General features: G+C 35.6%; 2 protein-coding genes across 14 annotated transcripts in view; both read left to right on the top strand.

The window, feature by feature from the left end:
- knl1 (kinetochore scaffold 1) overlaps nucleotides 1-8,519 on the top strand; it is a 21,673-nt gene extending 13,154 nt beyond the window's left edge. For all 5 annotated transcript variants that reach the window (XM_027006185.2, XM_027006186.2, XM_027006187.2 and 2 more), the window contains 8 exons: nucleotides 253-376; nucleotides 608-712; nucleotides 1,872-1,972; nucleotides 2,112-2,177; nucleotides 2,920-3,029; nucleotides 4,359-4,480; nucleotides 6,106-6,231; nucleotides 7,665-8,519. In XM_027006185.2, coding sequence (XP_026861986.2) covers nucleotides 253-376; nucleotides 608-712; nucleotides 1,872-1,972; nucleotides 2,112-2,177; nucleotides 2,920-3,029; nucleotides 4,359-4,480; nucleotides 6,106-6,231; nucleotides 7,665-7,761 — 851 coding nt within the window. In that variant the 3' untranslated portion in view covers nucleotides 7,762-8,519. The remainder of the gene's footprint in view (nucleotides 1-252; nucleotides 377-607; nucleotides 713-1,871; nucleotides 1,973-2,111; nucleotides 2,178-2,919; nucleotides 3,030-4,358; nucleotides 4,481-6,105; nucleotides 6,232-7,664) is intronic.
- A 1,895-nt stretch (nucleotides 8,520-10,414) lies between these two features.
- The window catches only part of dmd (dystrophin), a 112,330-nt gene continuing 100,261 nt past the window's right edge, over nucleotides 10,415-22,483 (top strand). For 6 of the 9 annotated variants that reach the window (XR_004776987.1, XR_004776988.1, XM_035534638.1 and 3 more), the window contains exons 1-2: nucleotides 10,415-10,669; nucleotides 18,305-18,366. Coding sequence is in view for 6 of the 9 variants with exons in the window: in XM_035534638.1 (XP_035390531.1) it covers nucleotides 10,585-10,669; nucleotides 18,305-18,366 (147 nt within the window). In the remaining 3 variants the exon portion in view is untranslated. Of the gene's footprint in view, nucleotides 10,670-13,690; nucleotides 13,894-18,304; nucleotides 18,367-22,483 lie in introns of those variants that run through there. The other 3 variants (XM_035534637.1, XM_035534639.1, XM_035534642.1) reach the window with 2 other exon arrangements.

Raw genomic sequence — 22,483 nt, forward strand, 5'->3', positions numbered from 1 at the left:
TATTGCCATAATAATAATGTGACTTGCAAGCTCTATAACTATAATTATGTTTAATTTTGTATATATGCAGACTTTGTATTAAAATCCCTGTCTGTTTAGTGATTGGTTAAGTTTAATTTTATTTGCCATTTTATTTTGCCATTTTTAAAATGTACTCATATTTTCTTGTTCATATAATAATACAGACAAGCTTATTACTTGACAGCTTATTTTCTAATGCCAACTATATTACAAATATTAATTTGAAACTAGAATTGGCAGCAATGAATGGCATCATCATGAGAGACCAACAATCCGTTATTGGAACTGAGCCTTCTTTGAAAGAAAAACAAGAAGACCTTGACGCTCTTAACTCAGTAGTTGCTGAAACAGAGAAGTATGCTTTTCTTGGTTTAAGAATCATCATTTAACACATTAGGTTATCATATATCTACCTTTTAATGCATATATGCTGTACAAGTAATGAAAGAACCCAGATTTGGCATACCACAAGCATAAAAAGCCTAGTTTAACTAAAACTTGTGTGGGTGTGTTGTTTTTGTTTTGTTTGTTTGATTGTTGTTTTTATTTTTATTTTTTAAATTTTTTTGTCTGTTTTTTATACCAGACAAATTGATGACCTAGAATGCCAGAAAGTGTCTTTGGAGAACACACAGAAGAAACTGCAATATGAAACTAGGGGCCTTAAAAGTCATATCACAAATCTGAATAGGTATATTGCCTTTATTTGCCTAACACTTGAACTCTGCCACCATGCTAATATAACAATGCTATGATGTAAGTCGTCTAAAGACTGCTGTTATGTGTTAAAGGATAATTGTCATAAAGTCATCCCAGTGGTAGAGATGACTGGTGAAGTCAAGATAATAGCTAATAGGGCGGTGGCATTGTCATCTCAGTAGATAAATTCCTAGCTGTCCAAGAGTCAAGTTTAAAGCTGTGACCTTACTTCTGAGGTGGGATTTCTAATCAGTACTACATCACAGTATTGTGTTGTAGTGTCAAGTGTTGTTTTTACCACATTTCTTTGCTATGAATTAAGTGGTTTTGTAAATCTTTGCCCTAAGCATCCAGTTAATGACTTTGTATACTTAAAACTAAACATGTATACTAAATTGGATTTAAAATGTAAAGTCAGTTATTTACTTATTATTTCTTTATAGATGTGCTTGAAGAAAGTAGATTAGTTTTATCTGGGAGTTTACCTTTTTTACGAAAATAAGAATCTTTTAAATTTCAGGGAAAACTTAAGGGAGTATTACTCTGGAGCTAAAGTGGATCAAAAATGCATAAACAGTGTTAGAACACTGGTCTCTGTATGAAAGTGTGTTTGAAGTTTTTTGCATTTGCCTTTTCATTTGTCTAATATTTGGATGTCCAGAAAGATTTATCTTTGTTCCTTTTACATGTTTCCAGAGTAACATGGGTCACTTAGTTTTTTCCTGCTTTACCTGCAAATCCAGGAATTTTGTTTTTTGTAAGAATTAAACACTTTAAGCAAGGGAGTAAGGAAAAATTCTTCTATGAATGGAGATAGCACACATCATGGTGGTAACTGTATACAGTACTATATACAGTTCTGACACAGCTCTATTTCAGTGGAGCATTCAGTTTGAAGAGAAAAGATGCCTCTCCAGCATATCTCAAACCATGTCTGAAGGACCACATTTAAAAAGATATTGTGAACGAGCAAACACACACAAAAAAATCTCATTTGTGCAGACTGTCAGTTGTTCTTGCATTCTGATTACCCATAGAAGCTGTTCTAAGGTAGCTCTAAAAATCAGAGCTTTAGATTTTCTACCACGCCTACCAAGATTGTAAGTGAATGTCACTGTATTATGTAAGAGCTTTATGATGCATTCTTCCAGTCTGAATGAATGGAGGTTCAGTGGGAGCGATGAAAATGGGGCCATTTTTACCTTTCTTCATGACACTGTGCAGCTGGAGGTGAAATTGAAAAAGGCCAGTGGTAAGTCCTTAAATGCAACCATCCATTAGTGCTTCACTGAGGAACACCCTTTACTTTTTGCTAATTTCTGTACTTTACTATTCGGAATTCAATATCGCACTAATAATATTTGTGAATTTATTATTTTTTTTTTTTTCAGAAAAAGAATGGGTGCGTGAAGATAATGAAAAAGACATGGATATATCGTTCACATTCCTACTGAATGGTGAGATAATTTGAAGTGGTGTTTAAAAAAGCATAAGAACAATTTTATTATTTGTTCCAAGTAAAAGTGCATTTCTTTTTCTTCTACCTTAAAAACAAGAATCTGCTTACACTACAATACTCAAGAATGCTTATATAAACATGGCTACTGCTATAGAGTATTTTCATATTCTATGTGAACAAGAGAGAAACAGAGGTGGTGGATATATTTCAGAAAATGTGGGTAACCCTATCCCTATTCTAACCCTAACCCACCTGCTCAATGACTAACAATAAACCAATCCTTTGACCAAGGTGAGTTGACCAATCCTTTGTGGCTCATCTAAAATGGGAATCTGAGACAACACATCCATATATACATATCCATATCCATATATACATTGTACATTGTGTATACATATATTGTACATACATTGTGTGTGTGTGTGTGTGTGTGTGTGTGTGTATATGTATGTATATGTGTATATATCTATATATATGTGTGTGTGTGTATATAATATATATGTGTGTGTATGTATATATATATATATATATATATATATATATATATATATATATATATATATATATATATATATATATATAAAATTACTATATTGTAATGTTTTGCCATCTTTCCATCTATAGTAAAAAAAAACTATGTTCTGGTGTTTTTCTTCATTTCTTTTCCAGCATCTCTCTGTTTAAGCTTGCGTATATTGTAATTAATTATTTGTACACTTTGAACTCTTTCCCTCCTATAGGTGAAAGGTCACAGTCCCATGCAAGCATGATTCATAAATTACTCGCATCATACATTCAAGCCCAAAGTAAATGGATGCAGAAGTACCCAACAACTCGACACATACCAATGGTAATTTCTAATATTTAATGCAGATGAATAGAGGAAATGCACACCAAAGTATATTTTAACTATGTTTCATGCTCGCATACCAGAGCGTCCCTCGTTTGCCTGGCTACCTGAAGCACTGTGTTTTCCTACTATCATTTGTGTCTATGGTTCCCTGTCTCCTCCCCTTTAACTCCAGCTGTTCCTTGTTTGTCCTTCTTTATTGTTACTATTTAAGCCTTGCTTTCTTGTCTCGTGTTTGCTAGTCATTCTCTCCTGCTTAGTCTGTTGCGCTCCCTCTTGATTCATATGTTGTGCTTCCTCTCTTCACTTCTGTTAAGATTATGCTCTCTGTTTGTATTGTCTTTTGTATTTCCATTTCTCATGTCTTTTCTGAACTCTGGTCTTTCCCTTAGTACTGTTTTTGCCTAGTTAATTGCTTGTCTAGATAAGTATCCCTGTTCAGTGCCTTTCCCTGTCCTTGTATTCTGTTATGCTCCTTAATCAGGTTTATAGTTTTTATGTTTTGCTGATACTCTTCTGTTAAGTTATGCTTTTGTGTTTGGTTTCCTTAGTTTCTGTTTTACTCCAGTAGAGAGCTCCTCATCCTCACCTGGTTAGCTTGTTAATCACCTATTTGTTTTCTTCATTCTGTTCTGCATTATTTGTTTCTATGGTTAGTTTGTTCTTATATTAAACATGCTATTCATTTATATAATATTATTTACATGTATATAGGGCCTTTCTCATACTCAAGGACGCTTTTACAGTATGTATATACGTGTGTGTGTGTGTGTGTGTGTGTGTGTGTGTGTGTGTATTGTATATACATGTATATACATTAGCTTTTACAATCATTCTCACACACACACACACATGATCCTGTCTGTTCATTTACTCGTTCTTAGTATGGCTTCCATCGTCGTTGATTCAGTTCATTCTCGTGTCCGAGGCATCGTTACTTTGCATGTGTGTTCACCCTCAACCTCCACAGTGTTACAATATGTAAAAGCACTGAATTTTTTTTAATCCCGCCCCCCTTAGTCACCTTTGTGTAAAACATTTTGGTGCATTCTGATGTACTACTGACTGTGGCCAAAGCTCTATAATGCTAACAGACGCTTTATTTGTAGAAAGTGTGTTGCTGAACAGATTGATGTTTGATATATTAAAACATCTCTTGTTAATGCATAAAGGTAGATGCATTAATGTGATCTGTTGAGTATCTTGTAAATAATCCCAGTCCTATCATGCTTTTAATAGTGACCAGTTTTTTTGTACAATTCTAAGGGCATCAGACAAAGGCAATGTTCGTTAATCCCTTGGTCTGGGTTTGTGGTCTTTTCACGATAGTTGCTCCATGATGTCGGCTTGGTGGTTAGCCGACTTCGACTTCTGGGTGAGGAAATCCATCAGTTGAAGAAGTGGGGAGGCCTGAGGCTGGGAATCCTCCATATTAACTGTGTAAATACACTGTAAGTCCAGTCCTTGAATACTGACTGAGTAGGAGTGATCCATTGTCAAAGAGTACTTTAGAAATCTGTGCTTGATGTGCTTTGTTGGCTAACCTAGTAATGCAGCAAAACTGAAAACTTCAGGTTTTCGGATGATTGCCTTACAAGCACAATTTATGACATTTGACTTAAAGAAGGACACAGAAAAGAGGGGCATATTGCAAACTACTAGAATTTGATTAGTCACTGACAAGGCATCAGTTATCTCTTAAACTAAATTTACCAGCACTCCAAAGAAAATAGGTAAGATAAACAAGTGGAAAAGATGAAATGATACCAGAGACAATTCAGAGATTAGAAATGTAGGACTAGAAATTAATGCAATAGTGCCCTTGCACAGAAAACATTTGGTTTGTTTTGGTTTTGTATTACATTACCATTTGAAATTAAATTTTCATTCAGGGCTAATGTTGGTATTATTTAGAAATGTTGGTTAGTCTTTGATCTCCTACATTTTCTGCCTTTAGTCTCCTATTTGCTTCTTGACATCAGTTAGAAAAAGATGATCTGCTGAGGAGAAACATTCACATTGATTACAAAAATATTTTGTAGTTCTTTACCTGAGATTTGTGTCTAGAGATTTTAAAGATTGGATTGTATTGGACTATTAATTGGACTATTACTTGCAGGAATAGTCTTAGTCTGTTTCAGGGAACTATAATTGAAATATAACATCCTTAAATAAAGTACTTGATTGGGAATCCTTTGCATTCAATCACTACCAAAGTTTGTAACCCATGGAGATCACCAGACACTGGACATTTTTTCTTGTGATCAGCATTGAGGTTTGTTTTCTTGTGTTTCCTGATTTGTCATCAGTTGAATGTGTCATCAGTTAGGTTCAGTTTGAATAATAGGTTTGACCACTCAAGAACATTACTATTTAGCTTCTTAAAAAATAAAAATAAAAAAAAAACAGTAAAACCACTCCTGTAGTTTCACATTACCAAGTTTTGAGTTATTGAGTCATGTGATTAAATTTATAAGATCTATTTGGGTCTGAGCAGTAAGGTGCATTTCTACACTTGGCCTACAAATTCATATTGCTTTTGCAGTCAAAAAAGAAAATCTAATTTATCTAATGCTGATTTATTTTGAATTTTTAGCCTCATAACAGCATTGTCATTTCATTGGTTTTTGTATAGAGGCAAGAGCAGACTGCAAAAGCCATGTTTACAATAAACTCTAGACCCATTTCTTTTTAACTCTTGTAAGAACCAGTGACACAGCAACATAGCTGGCCAACACCTGAGCAGCCAGTAACTTTTGATCCTCTAAATTTCGAGGACTGCATACAAACATAGTCCTGCACCATTCACCTAATATGGACTTATGAGCATGCTCTTGAAATAAATGCAGTGCATACTCTTCAACTTTATCTTCCTAGCCATTGATCTGTGTCAAGTCCAGGGTGCCGAAATATGAGAATAATACAACAAAAATGGCAAGTTACATGAGATTTTACTGATCTCAAAAGTCTTTCGTCTATTTTTTGATGCAACATGGTAAAGAACATCTGAAGCTTTGCACTGCAGTGTCTGAGATTATATGAGGAATACAAACCTGAATCATTTTTCTCCCTGCAGAGTTGAAATCACGTTTTCCAGTGTGAAGGCTTTTGTCAAGTTTGAGCTAAGCCTGGCCATGTCTTCAGACTACCCATTCGGATCTATTCAAGTGGGAAAATTCCAAAATCATACTGGCAACACAAGGTTTGAGACAATTTGTAATTAATACTTATTAATTAATTACACAATATTGAGGATATTCCTTAGAATTAAACTAAATTTGATATTTTTGAAAAAGTGGAGGATGAATATATCTGAATTTCACACAAGTACTAGAAAGCAATATGTCATAGATGTCATATTTTCAACTTTAAGCATACCAAATGACTAAGCTTGAGAACTGTATTACAGGTTAAATTTGGTTTTAAAAAAATACAGATAAAATAACTAAAGGTTAATGTGTTATAATGTGTTGGTCACGCACCTTTATTATACTGAAAAGAACTGCAGCCTGAAAACCGAAAGGGTGGGTGGGGGGATGTGAAATTCTGTTGAATGCTTTCTGTTTGACTTAAGTTATTACATCTTACCTTTTATACAGTCTTTAAAATGTATCTACTAACATGGATACTGGTTTGTACAATTTGAAAGGAAGATCCATTCTGAAAATGGAAATATTTAAAGGCCTTGCAGTTTGTGCCAGTTCTAGAATTTACAGAGATTGGTGCAATAGAACTAAAAACATTTGGCATGAATCAGTTATTTGTATATAAGACACTTTAAAGGAGACAGGCTAAAAGAGAGAACTCAAAGACATAAATTATAGCTCAGTACAAGAGTGCTGTATTGTAGATGTCTGAAAACACAATGCATCAAATCCTGAAAGTGGTGTACTTTAGAAGACCTTTCTGGGTTTAAAACAGGAAAACCAACAGTCTGCAGTAGCAAAGCTTGCTACAGAAGTTGGCCACAATCATGGTCTCAGATGTGTTCATGATATTAAAAACTACTCTTTAAAAGATATTTATATTTACAGATATGTACATCTTTATTGAATAAACAGTGTTGTTAACCCTTGTATATAATTGGTGGAAGAAAACACGTCATGTAGCTTCTAATCAGTCCTGCACCGTGGTTAGATGGAGTTTTGACTTTGAATCCATTCTTCAGTTCAGCAGTCTGCTTCAAGTTTATTATTGTTGCTCCATGTACATTCATATTTGGGGTGATTTTTTGGAGCTGTTATCCAGTGTGGTTAAAGAAAACATAACACTGTTTATATGTTCTAAAATGTTGCAAGCACTCAGTCAGGCTGACCTGTAACATTTTTCTTGGCTAGATAAATCCCCCCCCCCACACACCATCTGAAAAGCCATCAAGATTCTGTGCTCTTATGCTGCTTATATCTAGACACTCTGTTTCCAAATAATATTTCTCTTTGTCTGAATTACATAGCACATTACCTGATATCCAGGCATGAATTATCTTTATACATTCCACCTCTTACTGAGTCATGTCCAGAAACGTCTATTACATCTGTTAGTGGTAGTATACTCTGTTTAAATTCAGTCCACATTGGCATTGTCTTCCTTGCTTACATTTTGTTTTGCCCTGTTTTATTGCTCTTTTTTCCACAGGGTAGACCAGATTGAAGGCATTGTACACTCTGTTGTGCCAGCCAAAAACTATCTGACAAAAGTCATCAAGAGGATTCATGCTGAACTTCTGGGATAAGCTGCTTGCAAAACAACTGGCTCTCGTGGGTGAAATACCCACGTGTTTAGCATTCGGTTTCCATCTTGTATATTAAAAATTAGTACAGTTCTAATTAAAGGTCCAATAAGAATTAACTTTCAATTATACTATTTGTATGGAGCTTCCTTTTTTTTTTTAGATTAGACATTGTCATAAAACTGCAATTGGGTTATTCTTTATAATACAATTCTGGTTTGCATCTGTGGAGTCACATTTAGTGCCTTGTATGTGTATTATGTAATTTGATTATAATAAGTGGCAACATCATTAGGAATGCTCAATGCATCTCCTATAAGTAATATTTCAAGTATTGCGGTATCTTACAGTAGTGTAGAAGTCACACATTTTAATTTATATTTTTAGTTTTTCCATGTGCCCATTGTTAACAAAAGCCAATGCCTTAGATGAAAGAACATGCTAATCTATATATAGAGCAATTGGTTCAGCGATCAGTTCAAATTCTATATGTACACATCCTCCCCCACCCCAAGCACAGATCCTCAGCTAAATATCCATGCTTATACCTCTCAAACGTTTGTACCCTTTCATCAGTATAATTCAACTGTGTGTGAGTGTGTGTGTGTGTGTGTGTGTATATATATACAATGTGTGTGTGTGTACACCCTAGTAGATAAGATTGTAGGTGTGTCTTGGCAATAAATTGTCTCGTTTGTTTTACTTTCTTTGTCTAGGCATTACTCTTGGTGTCAAATAAAATGTATTTGAATCATCTAGAATATACGTCAACAGTGTAGTCATTATTGTTAGATTAATCATTTTGATATGGTTGCTTTGCCAAAGCTCATTACAAAGGTTTTGAAACTAATAATATTTTAACCTTACAATTTTAAAATCCATAGATTTTCTCACATTATGAAAGGGGGAAAAAAGACTGGGTCTCCTACAGTGCTTTCACTGTGCAGTATGAATTGTAAACGTGTTTCTATCTTGAAAAACTTGTGTGTCTGGGACCTTATCTATCAGTGACCCTATGCATCAGTCCTGCGCTCTTCATGGCTGTATATTCGCACTTCTACCCCTATACTCCATACATACCAGTGGTTACATCTATCAGCCATGCCATAAAATCAGAACCCTAGTAGCCCTCATTAGCAACAATGATGAGTGTCTACGGGAGTGAATTGTCCCATCTAACTGCATGGTTTGCTGAAAATAACTTGGAACTCAATTCTTTAAAACAGTAGACATGTTGATTTGATTACTGCAACAATCCATCCTTTCATCTTGCTGAAATCAACAGTGCAGGGACTAAGGCAGTGGTGTTAAAATTCCAAGGTACCACCATTTCCACTGATTTGAAATGTAAGATGAACACAACCATCTTCAAAAAAGCTGATTGAATGTTCTTTTTATCTTGTTTCCAGTACTTTGAGTAGTAAGTCAATAATTTTAAATATTAAGGTTGTCAGGCCCTTAACCCTCATTTGCTCAAGTTGTATTTAGTCATAATTGTAAGTTGCTTTGGATAAACGTGTCAGATAAATACCATAAATGAAAACCTCAAAGCCTCATCCCATTAACAGTCACCATTCTCAACAACCTATCCATAACAAATAAAGAGAACTGTTTCTGTACCTTTGTTAGTGCATTGTCTGCACTTCTGTGGATTTGCGCATTGTACATTATATGTTCCTGCACAGTTCTGCCAAGTTCCTGTGTACTGAATACATTTGGCAAATAAAGTGATTCTGATAATATGTGAGATAGATAAGTTCTCTCCTTAGGATATGCAGGTCTGTGTTTTGGTTGAACCATTGATCTTTATACCAAGTTTTATGGATGCTATAGGAGGAGGGAAGATTGTATCAGTACTCAGATCCTTTGCAGCAAGTTTGGTGGTTTACAGAATAGGAGCAGTTGGGAAAAAATGCTCCATGCTAGGCTATGAGAAAAAAAGAAGAAAAAAAAAATATTAATAAACAGAAGGATGTAAGGATGTCAGTTCTCATAAAAATATAATTAACTGAAGTGTTCATAAGATGATCGATTCTTGAAAATTTGGTGAACTAGAAAAAAATCATTTTAAAGTTATGATCCCTGATTGAGACTGATCAGCCTATGATGATGAGGCCCATATTTCTGACATATCACATTCTGTCTTTAATAAATAGAAACTTGTTTTATTCTTAACATTACATTACTGGTATAGCAATGTGAGTAGAAAATCCTGCAGTAGCTATATTCTTCTCAAGGCCTGTTGGAGTGCAACTCCATCTTTAAGAGACTGTTGAAGTATAGCATGGAGCTTCCCAAATTCAATAGATTACCTACCATGGGGTGACTAGATACAAATTATGCAGCAGCTAGATAATTGATGATGATTGTTAAAATAGAAAACTGAAGAAGTTTTTAAAGATGAAAGTTTTCTTCAACATCATTGGACTTCAATATTATTTGGGTGCAAGGGAACAATAGAATAAATTCTATTAACCTAATATCTTTGAAACTTACTGTATATGGAGAAATGCAGATATATCGTTTTCTGACCAATCCTTCTGGACACTATCTGGTCACACAGTCTGTCTACTCTATAAGCTCTATTTTAAGATGAGTAGAATCTGCCACCTGTTTCTCCTCTTCTGGGCCCCTTGACAGGTTGTTTCCCGTGTATCATAACAGTACACAGACTTTCCTGGAGCAAATACCATTCTCATCCATAAGTTCTCCAACTAAGGGCGAGTTCTCCTAGAGATTTATAATTATATATCTCACTGCCATTTTTTGTGGGGGAGTTTTTGGATAAAATTTATAGGAGTAAAACACGTTCTGGTGTTTTCTAACATGGCTGAATCTGGGTGCACTGACGACCAGTGGGAAGTAGAAACCTTTGAGGATGACTTTGGAGAAATCATTAAAAGCAGATCAGGTAAGAAAAACACTAATATATCTCCACAGTGCCATAACCAAGGAAATGCTTGCAAAAGTAGCAGGTCTCTGCATGTTTTATTTAAAATTCTTAATCAGATTAAATTTGATTCTTCTGTATTAAGATTATTTTCAGCATGATGATCCAAACAGGGTATTGGGTGATGGGTATTATCAAATACTAGCTGGTTAGATGAAATAATTTTTAAGTGAAAATTAAAAGATTTACATATAATATGCCTCTTAACATAGGTGCTTGATAGGTTTTTCTTTTGTCTTTAGTCCACTGGTTATCTTGAGTTTTTTTAATATATATAGTTATTTATATATAGTTATTAAGGAACTATGTTTTGAAGGATTTTGTATATGTGTACATTTCTGAAATAATAATTCAGCCTGTAACCAAAACACCCATTCTAAATCTAGAATGAAGAGTGAGATGGTTATATTTTTGCTTCAGATGAAATATGGTCTTAAAGAACTCAAAATAGCTGCAGCTGCCCGGTGTAAGATGTCAGGAGCCCTTGTTTAAATGAGTTATATTATTATTGTTGCTTAGCATTATAGAGTCATTCAAATTCAGTAAGATGGTAGTTGTATTTACTGTAAAGTTAAAGGATTTGACATTTTAATCCTGTGTAATTTCAGTTCTTGGAATAAGGAGAGTTCTTGTTGATCTCTCTCTTTGGTGTGTCCCATTGAATATCCTGGTACTCTAGAGCATTTCTCAAGTTGGTTTTGACATTTTAACTCTGGAGAACTCTACTCTCTTTCATTTCATATTCCGTATAAGTGCGGTTTTTATTGCTCATGCCAGGAGTGTATACCTTTCCCTCTTAAGGCCAATTCTATATATATATATATATATATATATATATATATATATATATATATATATATATATATATACACACACACACACACAGACACACACTGCAGAACCAGAATACTACTACTGTGATTGTGACTACAGCTAGAAATTATGCAGTTTTAAACAATACCTAGTAGATTTAAGCATTTTAAGAAGACAAATTAAGACAACATAAGCTACTTTTTATAACCTGTAATAAGGTTTGTATTTGATAGCATAAAAAATTTATTAGAGAATTAATGTACCTGAAAGTGTTATCACATACATTCATTGCAAAGCAAATGAGCTTATACATGTTTTTGCAACACATTCTGAAAAAGTACTCAACTTCAGTTGCTATTAGTTCCTATTTTGTGGTCTTACATTCTGAGTATTTAATTAATTACTTTGTTTATTTACATAGAACACTATGACTTATAATCAAGAGCACTATGATCTACAAAGAAGATGTCCATAGGCAGCTGGTGTTATAAATGTACAGTATTATAAACAAATGTAATAATACTACTGTAATTAGTAGTGCAAACTATTGATTTGTTCATGGTTGCTTTAATCATAGCAGTATATAAATATTAAAGCTTGCATTCATTATATCAGATTATATCCATGTTCGTTGCTATTTTTATGTTTTTTAATATAGCCCTATTTTAATTGTTTCAAATGCAAGTAAATTGGACATCCACTGTAGGGCAGTATTGCGCAAATACTCACGAAGCCAAAACTGATACAATTCTGTCCATACAAGTTCAATAACTGAAGGAGTAATCTATTATATGTGTTCAAGCTTTCATCCTTTTTTTTCTTTTTGAAATATCTGCTTTTTAAAAACATGACATTTATAGGGTTTGGGCCTTAGCAGTTGTTCTTACAAATCACTGTAATTGACTCTTCACATAGTTTGTCGCTTGTTATGAAGTAGAAACTTAAATTTAAATCTATCATTAACCATTTCCCATAAGAGAGTTCTGTGTTCTTCATGGCGTCATAAATAACCTCAATATACGGTACGACGGTGTGGTGGTTCTTCACATAATATGCACACAGTTCCATTAAAGTCATCTATATCATTATCCCTTATGACAGGTAAACTGATAGAAACTACCTTCACACTGTAGTACAATATTATGAATGAAATCTATTGCTAAACAAGTTCGAGATCACAGTGCCAACAGCATACAGGCCAACTAAGCACCTTTTTGATTATTGTCATCTCTTATCTTCTAAATGAGCTGATCATAAATATGAATGAAGGTGAATCAGGTTACCCTCTCAAAATTAAAAAATACCCGTACGTATCAAAAACAAAGTTTTACAATCTTTGAGAGTAATAAATTGTTATCGATCATTTGTACCGCATTCAAATAATCGTGTTAAACTCTCAGCGAGATCATCAGTAATAATATCTCAATTTCAGCTGTCCAAATCTTTCACTTTTCCGTAGGTTGTATTAATCACACCAGTTCCTCTAGAGATAGATGGGTGTGTGAAATTGTGCACAAAAATGTACCTCTAACATGACCAGTAGCCTATGGGTTGGGTGGATACAATTTTCTGAGTGATGCTTTCACTGGGCTAAATAACAGATTGTCACATGGTTTAAAGTATTTAAATTTTTTTCGTTTGTTTTAACAACTTTAATGTATTGTTTTGAATATAATATTGGAATATTAAATCGACAAATTAACTTATATATATATTTATATATATTTGCTTATTACAATTGCCAAGTTGTATTGATATAAACGCAGTTTGGTATGTTAGAATGTTAGAAACCCCATCGCCTTCAGATTGATACGATAATAAGTGGATTGTGTGGCAAAACTCATATATTATAGACAAATAGTAAGAAATAAATAAAAGTCTTGATTTGGTTAGGCTGCTAATGCATATCGTAATTGTACACGAAACATAATTGTGTTGCGGAGATATGCACGCGTATTTATGGTATTTGTACGAACACTGTTTCCAAATTCCTTTAGATTTTCTGTTCCTATTTCTAGCCATCTCTCTTGGTCGATTCTAACTATAGCCTGTAGGCCATCTGTCATCTCGCAGGCTGCGATAGAGTCCTCTCGTGAGGAGGGATATAACTGTTCAAAAGCAGTGAGCGGTGTAACATACGTTTGTTAGGGGAGAATCGCCGCGAATTCTGTGGAAACTGCGAACATGCATTAGCCACCCAAGTGAGAGTCCTTGGAAAATAAACTGTCAATGCGTCCACCTACAGTCGCTGCGCGGAGTAGTCAGGGGAGGATATAAGCATGGAGAGTGTGTACGACGCTGCTATTCTGACCGAATAAACACTGAAACCTCGCCGGGAGTAATATTCAGTAACCAATCCTGCTTCAATACAGGTAACTGTACTGTGACAGTGTGTGTTAAATGACGTCGTTGTGAGAATAGCGTACTATAGCTATAAATTACTGATAAGTAGGGGGAATTCCCGCTTGTTGGTATACGAACCTCGTCTATGAAGATAAGAGTAATTTTTCCAGAAAATGAGACTGAGATCGCCTACTGTTTGTACCCTGTCCGGTGTGTGATCACGCTTTACTGTTTTATAGGAAAAATTAGATGACGGCTATATTTGGTCACGTTGTCATGAGATTCTCGAATTTTACAAGGTTTAACGGTACATTTATACATCCTGGCGTGTGTCTGTGAATTAAATACGAGAGCTGCAGACAGACTCTTCTGATGCAAACAGGGTTTAATTGGTCACACAAATATTTATCCTGTCTTTAAAGCCACAAATGAACACATGCTTATTATGTATTCTGCTTCATTGATTTGGTTGTTTGTTGTAAACAAAGTTTGGAGACAGATTTGTTGAATGCATCTTTTCACGCAGCCCATAAGCGCTTTTCCATGCGCGCACTCAACACAACTCATTACCATATTTTAAGGCAGTTCTTGGAAACGACAGATTCTTACCACTGTCTCACTAATATAATAGCGTCTCCTTCCACTTTGGCTAGTTTGCTAGCTATAGAGCCGAAAGATATCTGTTAAGTAGCTAAGGCCGCTACTTTCAGATCCCACCACTGTCTTTGTCAGTTATCTTGGCTCAACCTAGTTACCTTATCATCCTATTTGCACAAGGGCGGATATAATCCAGAGAGCTACACGGTAGACTGTGGCGTAGACAAACCAGCTGCCACCTGCGTGAAATCACACGTTTTATCAATGACAAACCTGTGTTCATTCTTCTGTCTTGTCTCAATGCGTTCTGTGTGGAAGAATCAGACAGATTTTAAAGGTTTAAAACTGTTCGGACTGATATCGTTACATGTAGTTTAAAGAAAATGGGAAATACTTTTCATGACCTAGATCACGTGATCTGTGCGTTTTCAATATAATAAACTGTGGTCACTGAAAAGGAACCCGAAATTGTCTCTGGTAGCAACTGGGACACCAATAAACTCAAAAGGTTAAGTTCTGCTTTTCTGCAGGTTAGAAAATAAGGGTTTTGTGGATCTTTGAGTGTCATGATGCAACTATTGCAATAAGTTAGAAACACAATATTACCAGCACAAAACGATGGGCTTTAATGCCGTTTTTTTATCCTTCTGACACAAAGCACTGGTGTATGGACTAACCCCAAAGGTGAGTTTAGTTAAACCTTTGCTGAAATGTAGAGTTCTTCAAACAGTATTTCTGGTCACCAGAGATAAGTGATTATTAAATCATCTAAGTTACATTTGAAGTAAAACAAACCATTGTGCCAAATGATCAAACTTAAACAAGAGTGTTATGAACAATGAAAATGGGCACCCGGCTTCCACCTACACACACAAACCCCATCAGCGGCTGCATCTCTTTTATAGGCTCGTTTAATACGACTGTACACAGACTACAGCACACCTGTTGCCATGCATAATACTTGTAGAACTGCCACCACATTTGTCAGGCTGCTGGAGTGTATGCATTAATAACAGTTGTGCTACTGGGGGTTTTTACCTATGTGGCCATAAGACAACCACTGAACACTTGGAAGGTGGATAACAACGTTTTTGCATGGCAAGAGGTGGCCATTTTTCTCTGACTTTACAGACATAAGGTGTTAAGAAATAAGAAAGGAATATTTTGAATAAAGTGGGTGACGAATGTACATTATGAGTATTTTTAAACTGAAAAAAGCATACATATATTCAATCTTGTTCTTCTAACAGTGAATATTGTAGTTTGTTAGACTTACAAGCTAGGTAAAGGGGTTTACTGTCATTGTATTTGTGCATTGATGTTATTCAATATATGAAGACAATATAATTATTTGTTTTGCAGTAATTTAATGTTACATATCATATGAGGTCTCACACATGCTGTACATATGTTCTGCTTGATAGAGGGCATGGTTGCCATCTAACAGGTTCAGGTTTCAAAGTGTTTTTCCCTTTTGCGGTATATTTAATTCAAGATTCATATGAACTTTGGTGGCAGAACAAAGACAACTGACAGAAAAAAAAATAGATCTCGCAAAAGACATTAAAAAATAAAGTTAGATTACTTCATCACAGCATTGACAGTGCTTTAGTGTTTTGGCTCTGCAGACAAACAGTGGATTGGAAATGAAACTATTGTTATGAAAATAAGTGCATAATGTCAACAGTAATATTAGGGTATGTGCACTTATATTGGCTAATCAGTGTAGGAACCGCCTATTTCATACATACCAATATTATGTGGCCACAGTTGGCTGCTCAGCTGTGTGCCATTGCATCATTAGTTCATACACAATAGAGGGAAATAGATCTAGAATTGATTCTAGCTTTGGTGTTTTATGGAGTCTATGTTGCTGTTGTTTCTTTCTAGAGTTTAGGTTTCTGCCCTCAGCACAGGGCACCAAAATCAAACAAGAAATGATTGGTGAAGTTAGCAATAGCAGGGCACTGTAGTGAGTGACTGAAGAATACTTTTAATCACGAAGAAAAACAGCCCTAAGAGATGTGGTGATTTGCTACATTTGTCCAAAAGTAAGCATGTATTAGGCTTGAGAGACAGACTTAATGGAAGCAGTTAGTTTTTATTGGTTTACAAAAAAAACCTTTTCAGCAGAAACGTCCCTGATAGTTGATTTCACTAAAGATTTTGAATAATGGCAGTATCATAAATAGTGGTTATGCATTCCTCATGGCGCTCAGATGCATGGAAACGTGACCTCATTAAAGCTAAATTCCACAGAGGTTTAATCCTTTGAGAGTTTCCGTGAGACTAAAATCTTGATCAGTAATAATTTAACTTATTACTGCTTATGATCTGAGAGATCTTGTATAAAATTGTCCCAGTTTCAGATCAGCCTGGCAATGCAGAAGGGGTGGTCTATTTGGCTAATTAGATGGTTGCAATTTTTGAGGCTTACTGTAATTTTGTTTAATTTGTTGAAACCAGTGTCTATAAGTAGTCAGCAGATGGTTGAATTAGCCAATTTTGACTGATTCTTGGCATTGCCTTTGGGTTCTCCATGACTAGCAAAGACTACCACCCAGATGAGAAGAAAAGCAGAAAAAGAATTTCCTCCAGTGAGGGATTCACCTAAAGAGACCACACTTGCCCTTAGAAGTACTTCAGTTATCAACAAAACTCACATTGTTTTCTCATCACTTCCTGTGAAACAGGAATGAGCCAAGAGTGTACTGGTTTTGCTTGACTCTTTATCAATTTGATGCTATACTGCCGACTGTCAATAATGCTGTTATCCAACATTTTAAAATTTGTTCTGGGGCCACATACAATTGTGGTGAATGTGGAATATTTGTTTGCTCAGAGAAAAAACAAAATCAGAGAAAAATAAATTCAGCATAACAAGGAACACTGGAATAGCTGATGTGAAAGTTGACTTTCAGAGCCTTCAGGTCAAGGTCGCAGCAGGACTGGTTTTCAAACCCCTCCCACAGAGTTTCATTCCATTCCTCACCGCTCCCATAAAGCTTTGGAAACATTTCAGTGTAATCCCATCCACTCCCACTCAGTTTCTTTTTTTGACAGATTTGTTAAAAAATGGCCCAACTTTCACAATATATAAAAATGTATTTTTGCCATACTGGATTTGGAATTTATTTGCATACACCAAACCTAGATACTTTCATAAAAATTGGTTATAGTCTGAACCAATGCTTATGAAAAATAAACATGTGTAAAAACAAAACATATTGAATCATAACTGTTTAAACAATGAATATTTTGTCCAGTCCATACCAAATTGGTCTTGTGAGTGTATTGTTGTTATTGTATTGTAAGTCAGCAAATGCATGTTAATAAAACAAATTAATGTTAATGGAGTTTGTTAAAACATCAAAATAGGGGACAATAAAATACAAAGGTAACTTTCCAAAATAACTCATGAACCCCCAGGCTGATTTTCCCTGAACTTTAAATGAATGAGAGAGAGAGAGAGAGAGAGAGAGAGAGAGAGAGAGAGAGAGAGAGAGAGAGAGAGAGAGAGAGAGAGTGTCAAAATTGCAATGAAGTAAACAACATTTCCAGAAATATAAGATGTTTCCGACAGAGGTGCAAGCAAATTGCGCCATCTTTTACAGTACCTTGCGGTTACACCCTGAACACACATTTATATTATATATATATACACATATATATATATATATACATATATACATATATATATATATATATATATATATATATATATATATATATATATATATATATATATATATATATATATATATATATAATATAAATGTGTGTGTTCAGGGTGTAACCAATATCTGGATTTCAGGATTTAATGGAATCTTTATTCATTTTCAGATGAGAGAGAGGACATACAAAAGAAAACCTTCACAAAATGGATAAATTCACAATTTGCTAAGGTAAGGTACTGTTTTTTTTATAACTATGTTCAAGCATTAATTATTTATTCTGACATGAAAATGTATTGCTACTAACTGTGTTTTAAAATACCATTAAGCATATATATATTAATAATAACTGCATTTGCCAATGATCCATATTTTAAACATGATTGATCATGAAATGTGACTATTCAACCTAATGTTTTATGGGGAGTTGAATTACTCTATGGAATGTAAGAATATATTTGGGCACAAAAGGTTTTGGTATTTTTAAGGCTTCTCTTCTTTTCATTTATTCATTTGTGCATACAGGGATAGGTAACCACAAGGACAGATACAAAGAGGGTGTTCCAGAAAACTGAAAAACCTTATACAAATAGTGTTGTCAAGATGGCAAGAGCAACAGAAGCTCCTGTTATTACTCAGCTTCCCTTTAGCTGGGTTAGCTGACTCAGTAATTCAACTATGAGCAACTAACAATACAAACAAACAAAAAGATCCAGCAGCAGTAGCAAAGCTTGGCTCGTGGCTAGTTAGCTATTGGCTAGTTTAGTATGATACTAGACCTTGCACTCCTGGTGCTGATAACACCAAGATCATGGGTTTGATTCCCTGGGAACACATGTGCTTTGATACTGAAAAACATGCAAGGTACTCTGGGTAACATGTAAGAGTCTGCTCTTAATGTACTCATGTACTGTGAAAGCAAAGCCACTGAGGTTGAGTCTCAACTGTTTCCTTGCTTGGGCATTGTCTTCTTTGGCAGGTTGTACAGTCATTCGTCTCTGGGCAAGGTCGTTCTCCTTAAGAGTGGGAAGCATATGCTCTTTTCTGTTTTCTATTAGCTTTATTGTAGTGGTCTCTAATGAGACAGTGGGAGGTTTTCATCCTGCTCTGTAGATGTTGCAAAAAACAATATAAAATTCTAATGTGCTATTCTCCGTTGGACTGGTGAAATGTGGTGTGCCATAGGCCAGCTCATAGTCTGTACCTCTTCCAAAAATATCTGCACTGCTGTTGAGAACCTCATGGATTCTCAAAATTTGCAGCTATTAACAGTAACTAACTGGATTGTGAGTGGAGTGTCCTTGCAGTCTCTCTGGCTTTGTGTCAATTTTGTTTGCATGGTGCAGTTCCTCTCTTTCAAAAGTTTGTGCAGTCTCTCTGACATGTGTCGTTTCTGCTACTGTATACATCTCTATGTAATGATCAGGTCAACTGAGTGCAAACATCCTATTTTGTCAGAATGACAGCAAAATGACACCCTATTCTGTTCTCTTTGCCCAAGACCTTTACAGATAAACTGCCACAGTTCTCTCATCACTTCTCTAGAAGCATGTTTACCTGTTCCATTGCCTGGAGCCATCTGCCAAGGCTTGCTGTTTTGGTCTTTCACTGATAAGCAGTATTTTCACTCTACTCAGGATGAGCAAACTTTGCTCACCTAGATTGAGCACTGCTTTAAACATAGTGCGGATTTGCATGGTTCCTGGGTTTGGCCTAGCCGGAACTCGCGCATGGGAAAATTGTCACATTCCTTAACTGTCAGCTGCCTCTTCCCTCTTGTTCCCTCTTTCCTTGCATCACCAGCAGTAGGGAGGCACTCAGTCAACAGCACCATTCTCTCGACGGTGGCTTAGGAGAAGGTGATGTTGAGCTATGTAGGCCGTGTTGTTTCTCAGTCTCAGTCAGTCAGTGCAGCTAGGCTTTAACAGTTGGACATCAAGCCGTGGCTTTAGCATGTTTCCTTCTAATAATAACCCCGGCTGCATCACCGTTGCCTGGTCAGATCACCAATGGAAGTCTGCCACTAGCTGTAGTTGGGCCATGTAAAGTTCTAAAGGGCACTCTATGTTCTATTTTGGGAGATGAATATGTGCCGCTGGCAGCTCATGTTGCAGTGTGGGCCCACTGTCATCGAATCACTCTCTCCTGACCCCCTCAAATGCTGCTCACTGGCCGTAGCTTCGCCCTTTGGCCGTGGCTCACTGGTTCACTGAGTGGGTAAGACTGGCAAAGTTCTCACACCATGTGCCACTCCTTCCAGCTGACACTGGGTCCCATCACCTCTCCTACCACCATTTCTTTTTTAGCAAGACCTAGGGAGAGGTCACACAAGAACATAGGAAGCAGTGCTTTGCTTTTACTCTATTGTAGCTCACTTACTCAGATAGGAGGTGAACCAGACTGAGAGGATAGAAAAACACAGAGAGGAAGCTAATCACAGAAACAGACATATATGAAGAGGATAGACAAAGACAAGGTGCAGCCCCTTCCATTTATTTAAGCACAAATGTGTTGTAGACAACTTGGTACTCTGTTATGTTTCTCTTGCTCATTTGTGCTCCCATCACAAAGAACTTTAAGCATAAAAATGAACCTCATTTAAGTAGGAAAAAAACCCCATAATTTTTCCCTTATAATGCTTAATATAAAAAAGAAAATTGTATGTAACAGAATTCTGTGCAATTGCATACCAACATACATTGCCAAGCTCCCATTGCAAGTAAGGCTGAGCTGAATGTGTGCCAGTTGCTGTTGCTGTTTTCATTTTAAATTTTAATGAAGGCATTTGCAACCTGAAAGCGAAACATAGAGTGTGCATTTCAACATTTCAACTCTTTACTAATAATAGCCCTTTTAACACTGTCACATTTGGTTCTCATTTTGTTGTCAAAGATGACACAGTTCTGTGACATTTGAACAACAGTTTTGTCTTTTGAGTTGTCTGTTACCCTGTGGCATTGCTCCTGGGAGGGCAGGGGGGCAATCACATTGGGGTTTGTGATGCTGGAGCCCACAGGGAGCCCCCAGCAATTCCAGTCGGGTTCCATTAGTCAGCGTTTATGCTACTCATCTGTAATTCATGAATAGGTCCATTAATGTAACAGCATCTCTCACCAGCCAGCCTAAATGTACATTAATTTAACTACTGACATTTATTTATGTCCCTTTTCTTCGTAACGTGTCTCTTCCATGGTAGAAAACAGACAAATGGTTTTTAAACTGATCTTTCAAACATAATGTACTCATTATTTATAACTCTATATATAACACAAAATATATAAATATTAATAAATAAACTCTAAATATAAATATAAAGTCCTAAAATATTATTCAATTACAATATATCAAAATACTTTATTTTATATTTATAATTGTATTTTATCCAAGTATGCATGTCATGCAGCAATGGCGCTCAGGAAAATTCTTATTTGGCTAATAGCATATCAGCTAAATATGTATATGTGTTGTGATCCAAATAGATAGTTTAGTGTAAACATTTAAATTAATGTTAGAAGAGGCTTTGACTTTTTCTGATTTCTGCAGTGTACTGGTGGTAGGTGTGAAGATGTTAAGTAAATTCAAGCAGAAAGGCAAAGCTCAAAAGCGAAAAGAAAAATGCCAGCTGTTGGTTGAAGTAAACAATACACACACACACACACACACACACACACACACACACACACAAACACACACACACACACACACACACACACACACACACACACAGATAGATAGATAGATAGATAGATAGATAGATAGATAGATAGATAGATAGATAGATAGATAGATAGATAGATAGATAGATAGATAGATAGATAGAGAGAGAGAGAGAGATTTTTTACACTGATACAGTTTTTTATGCACTAGGTCCATATGATCCTACTTGTACTGCTACTATTATCTATAGCCAATTGGCCAAGGTCTCGGTCTCTGCAATCCCATTCAGGTCCTTTTTCGCATTTTGATCATTTTTACAGTACAAAATTCTTAGTATATTCAGAATAATATATTCATAACTGTCAAACACAAATGCAACTGCATGATCAAAAACGTGTTTCCTTTATTCAGAAAATGCTGTTAAAGACCGCTGTGCATGATGTCAAATTTGTCTGTCAGTCTGCTGTTTTCTAAATGTTTGACAAATGACTGATTTTTAAAAGCTTTTCTGTTTATCTATATTCAGTATATAATTAAAATAATTATGATCATTATTTTAACAAGCAATGCAAATTACAAAATATTTATAGCAGTTATACAAATGTCATGCAGCCCTCTGGCCCAGAAGCCCTTGCCAATGAAGCTAACACTAGGGTTCCTCACTACATTCCCCAGAATCCCGAGGGGAATT

The sequence above is a fragment of the Electrophorus electricus genome, chromosome 16 (genome assembly GCF_013358815.1).
Source record: "Electrophorus electricus isolate fEleEle1 chromosome 16, fEleEle1.pri, whole genome shotgun sequence".
Lineage (NCBI taxonomy): Eukaryota > Metazoa > Chordata > Actinopteri > Gymnotiformes > Gymnotidae > Electrophorus > Electrophorus electricus.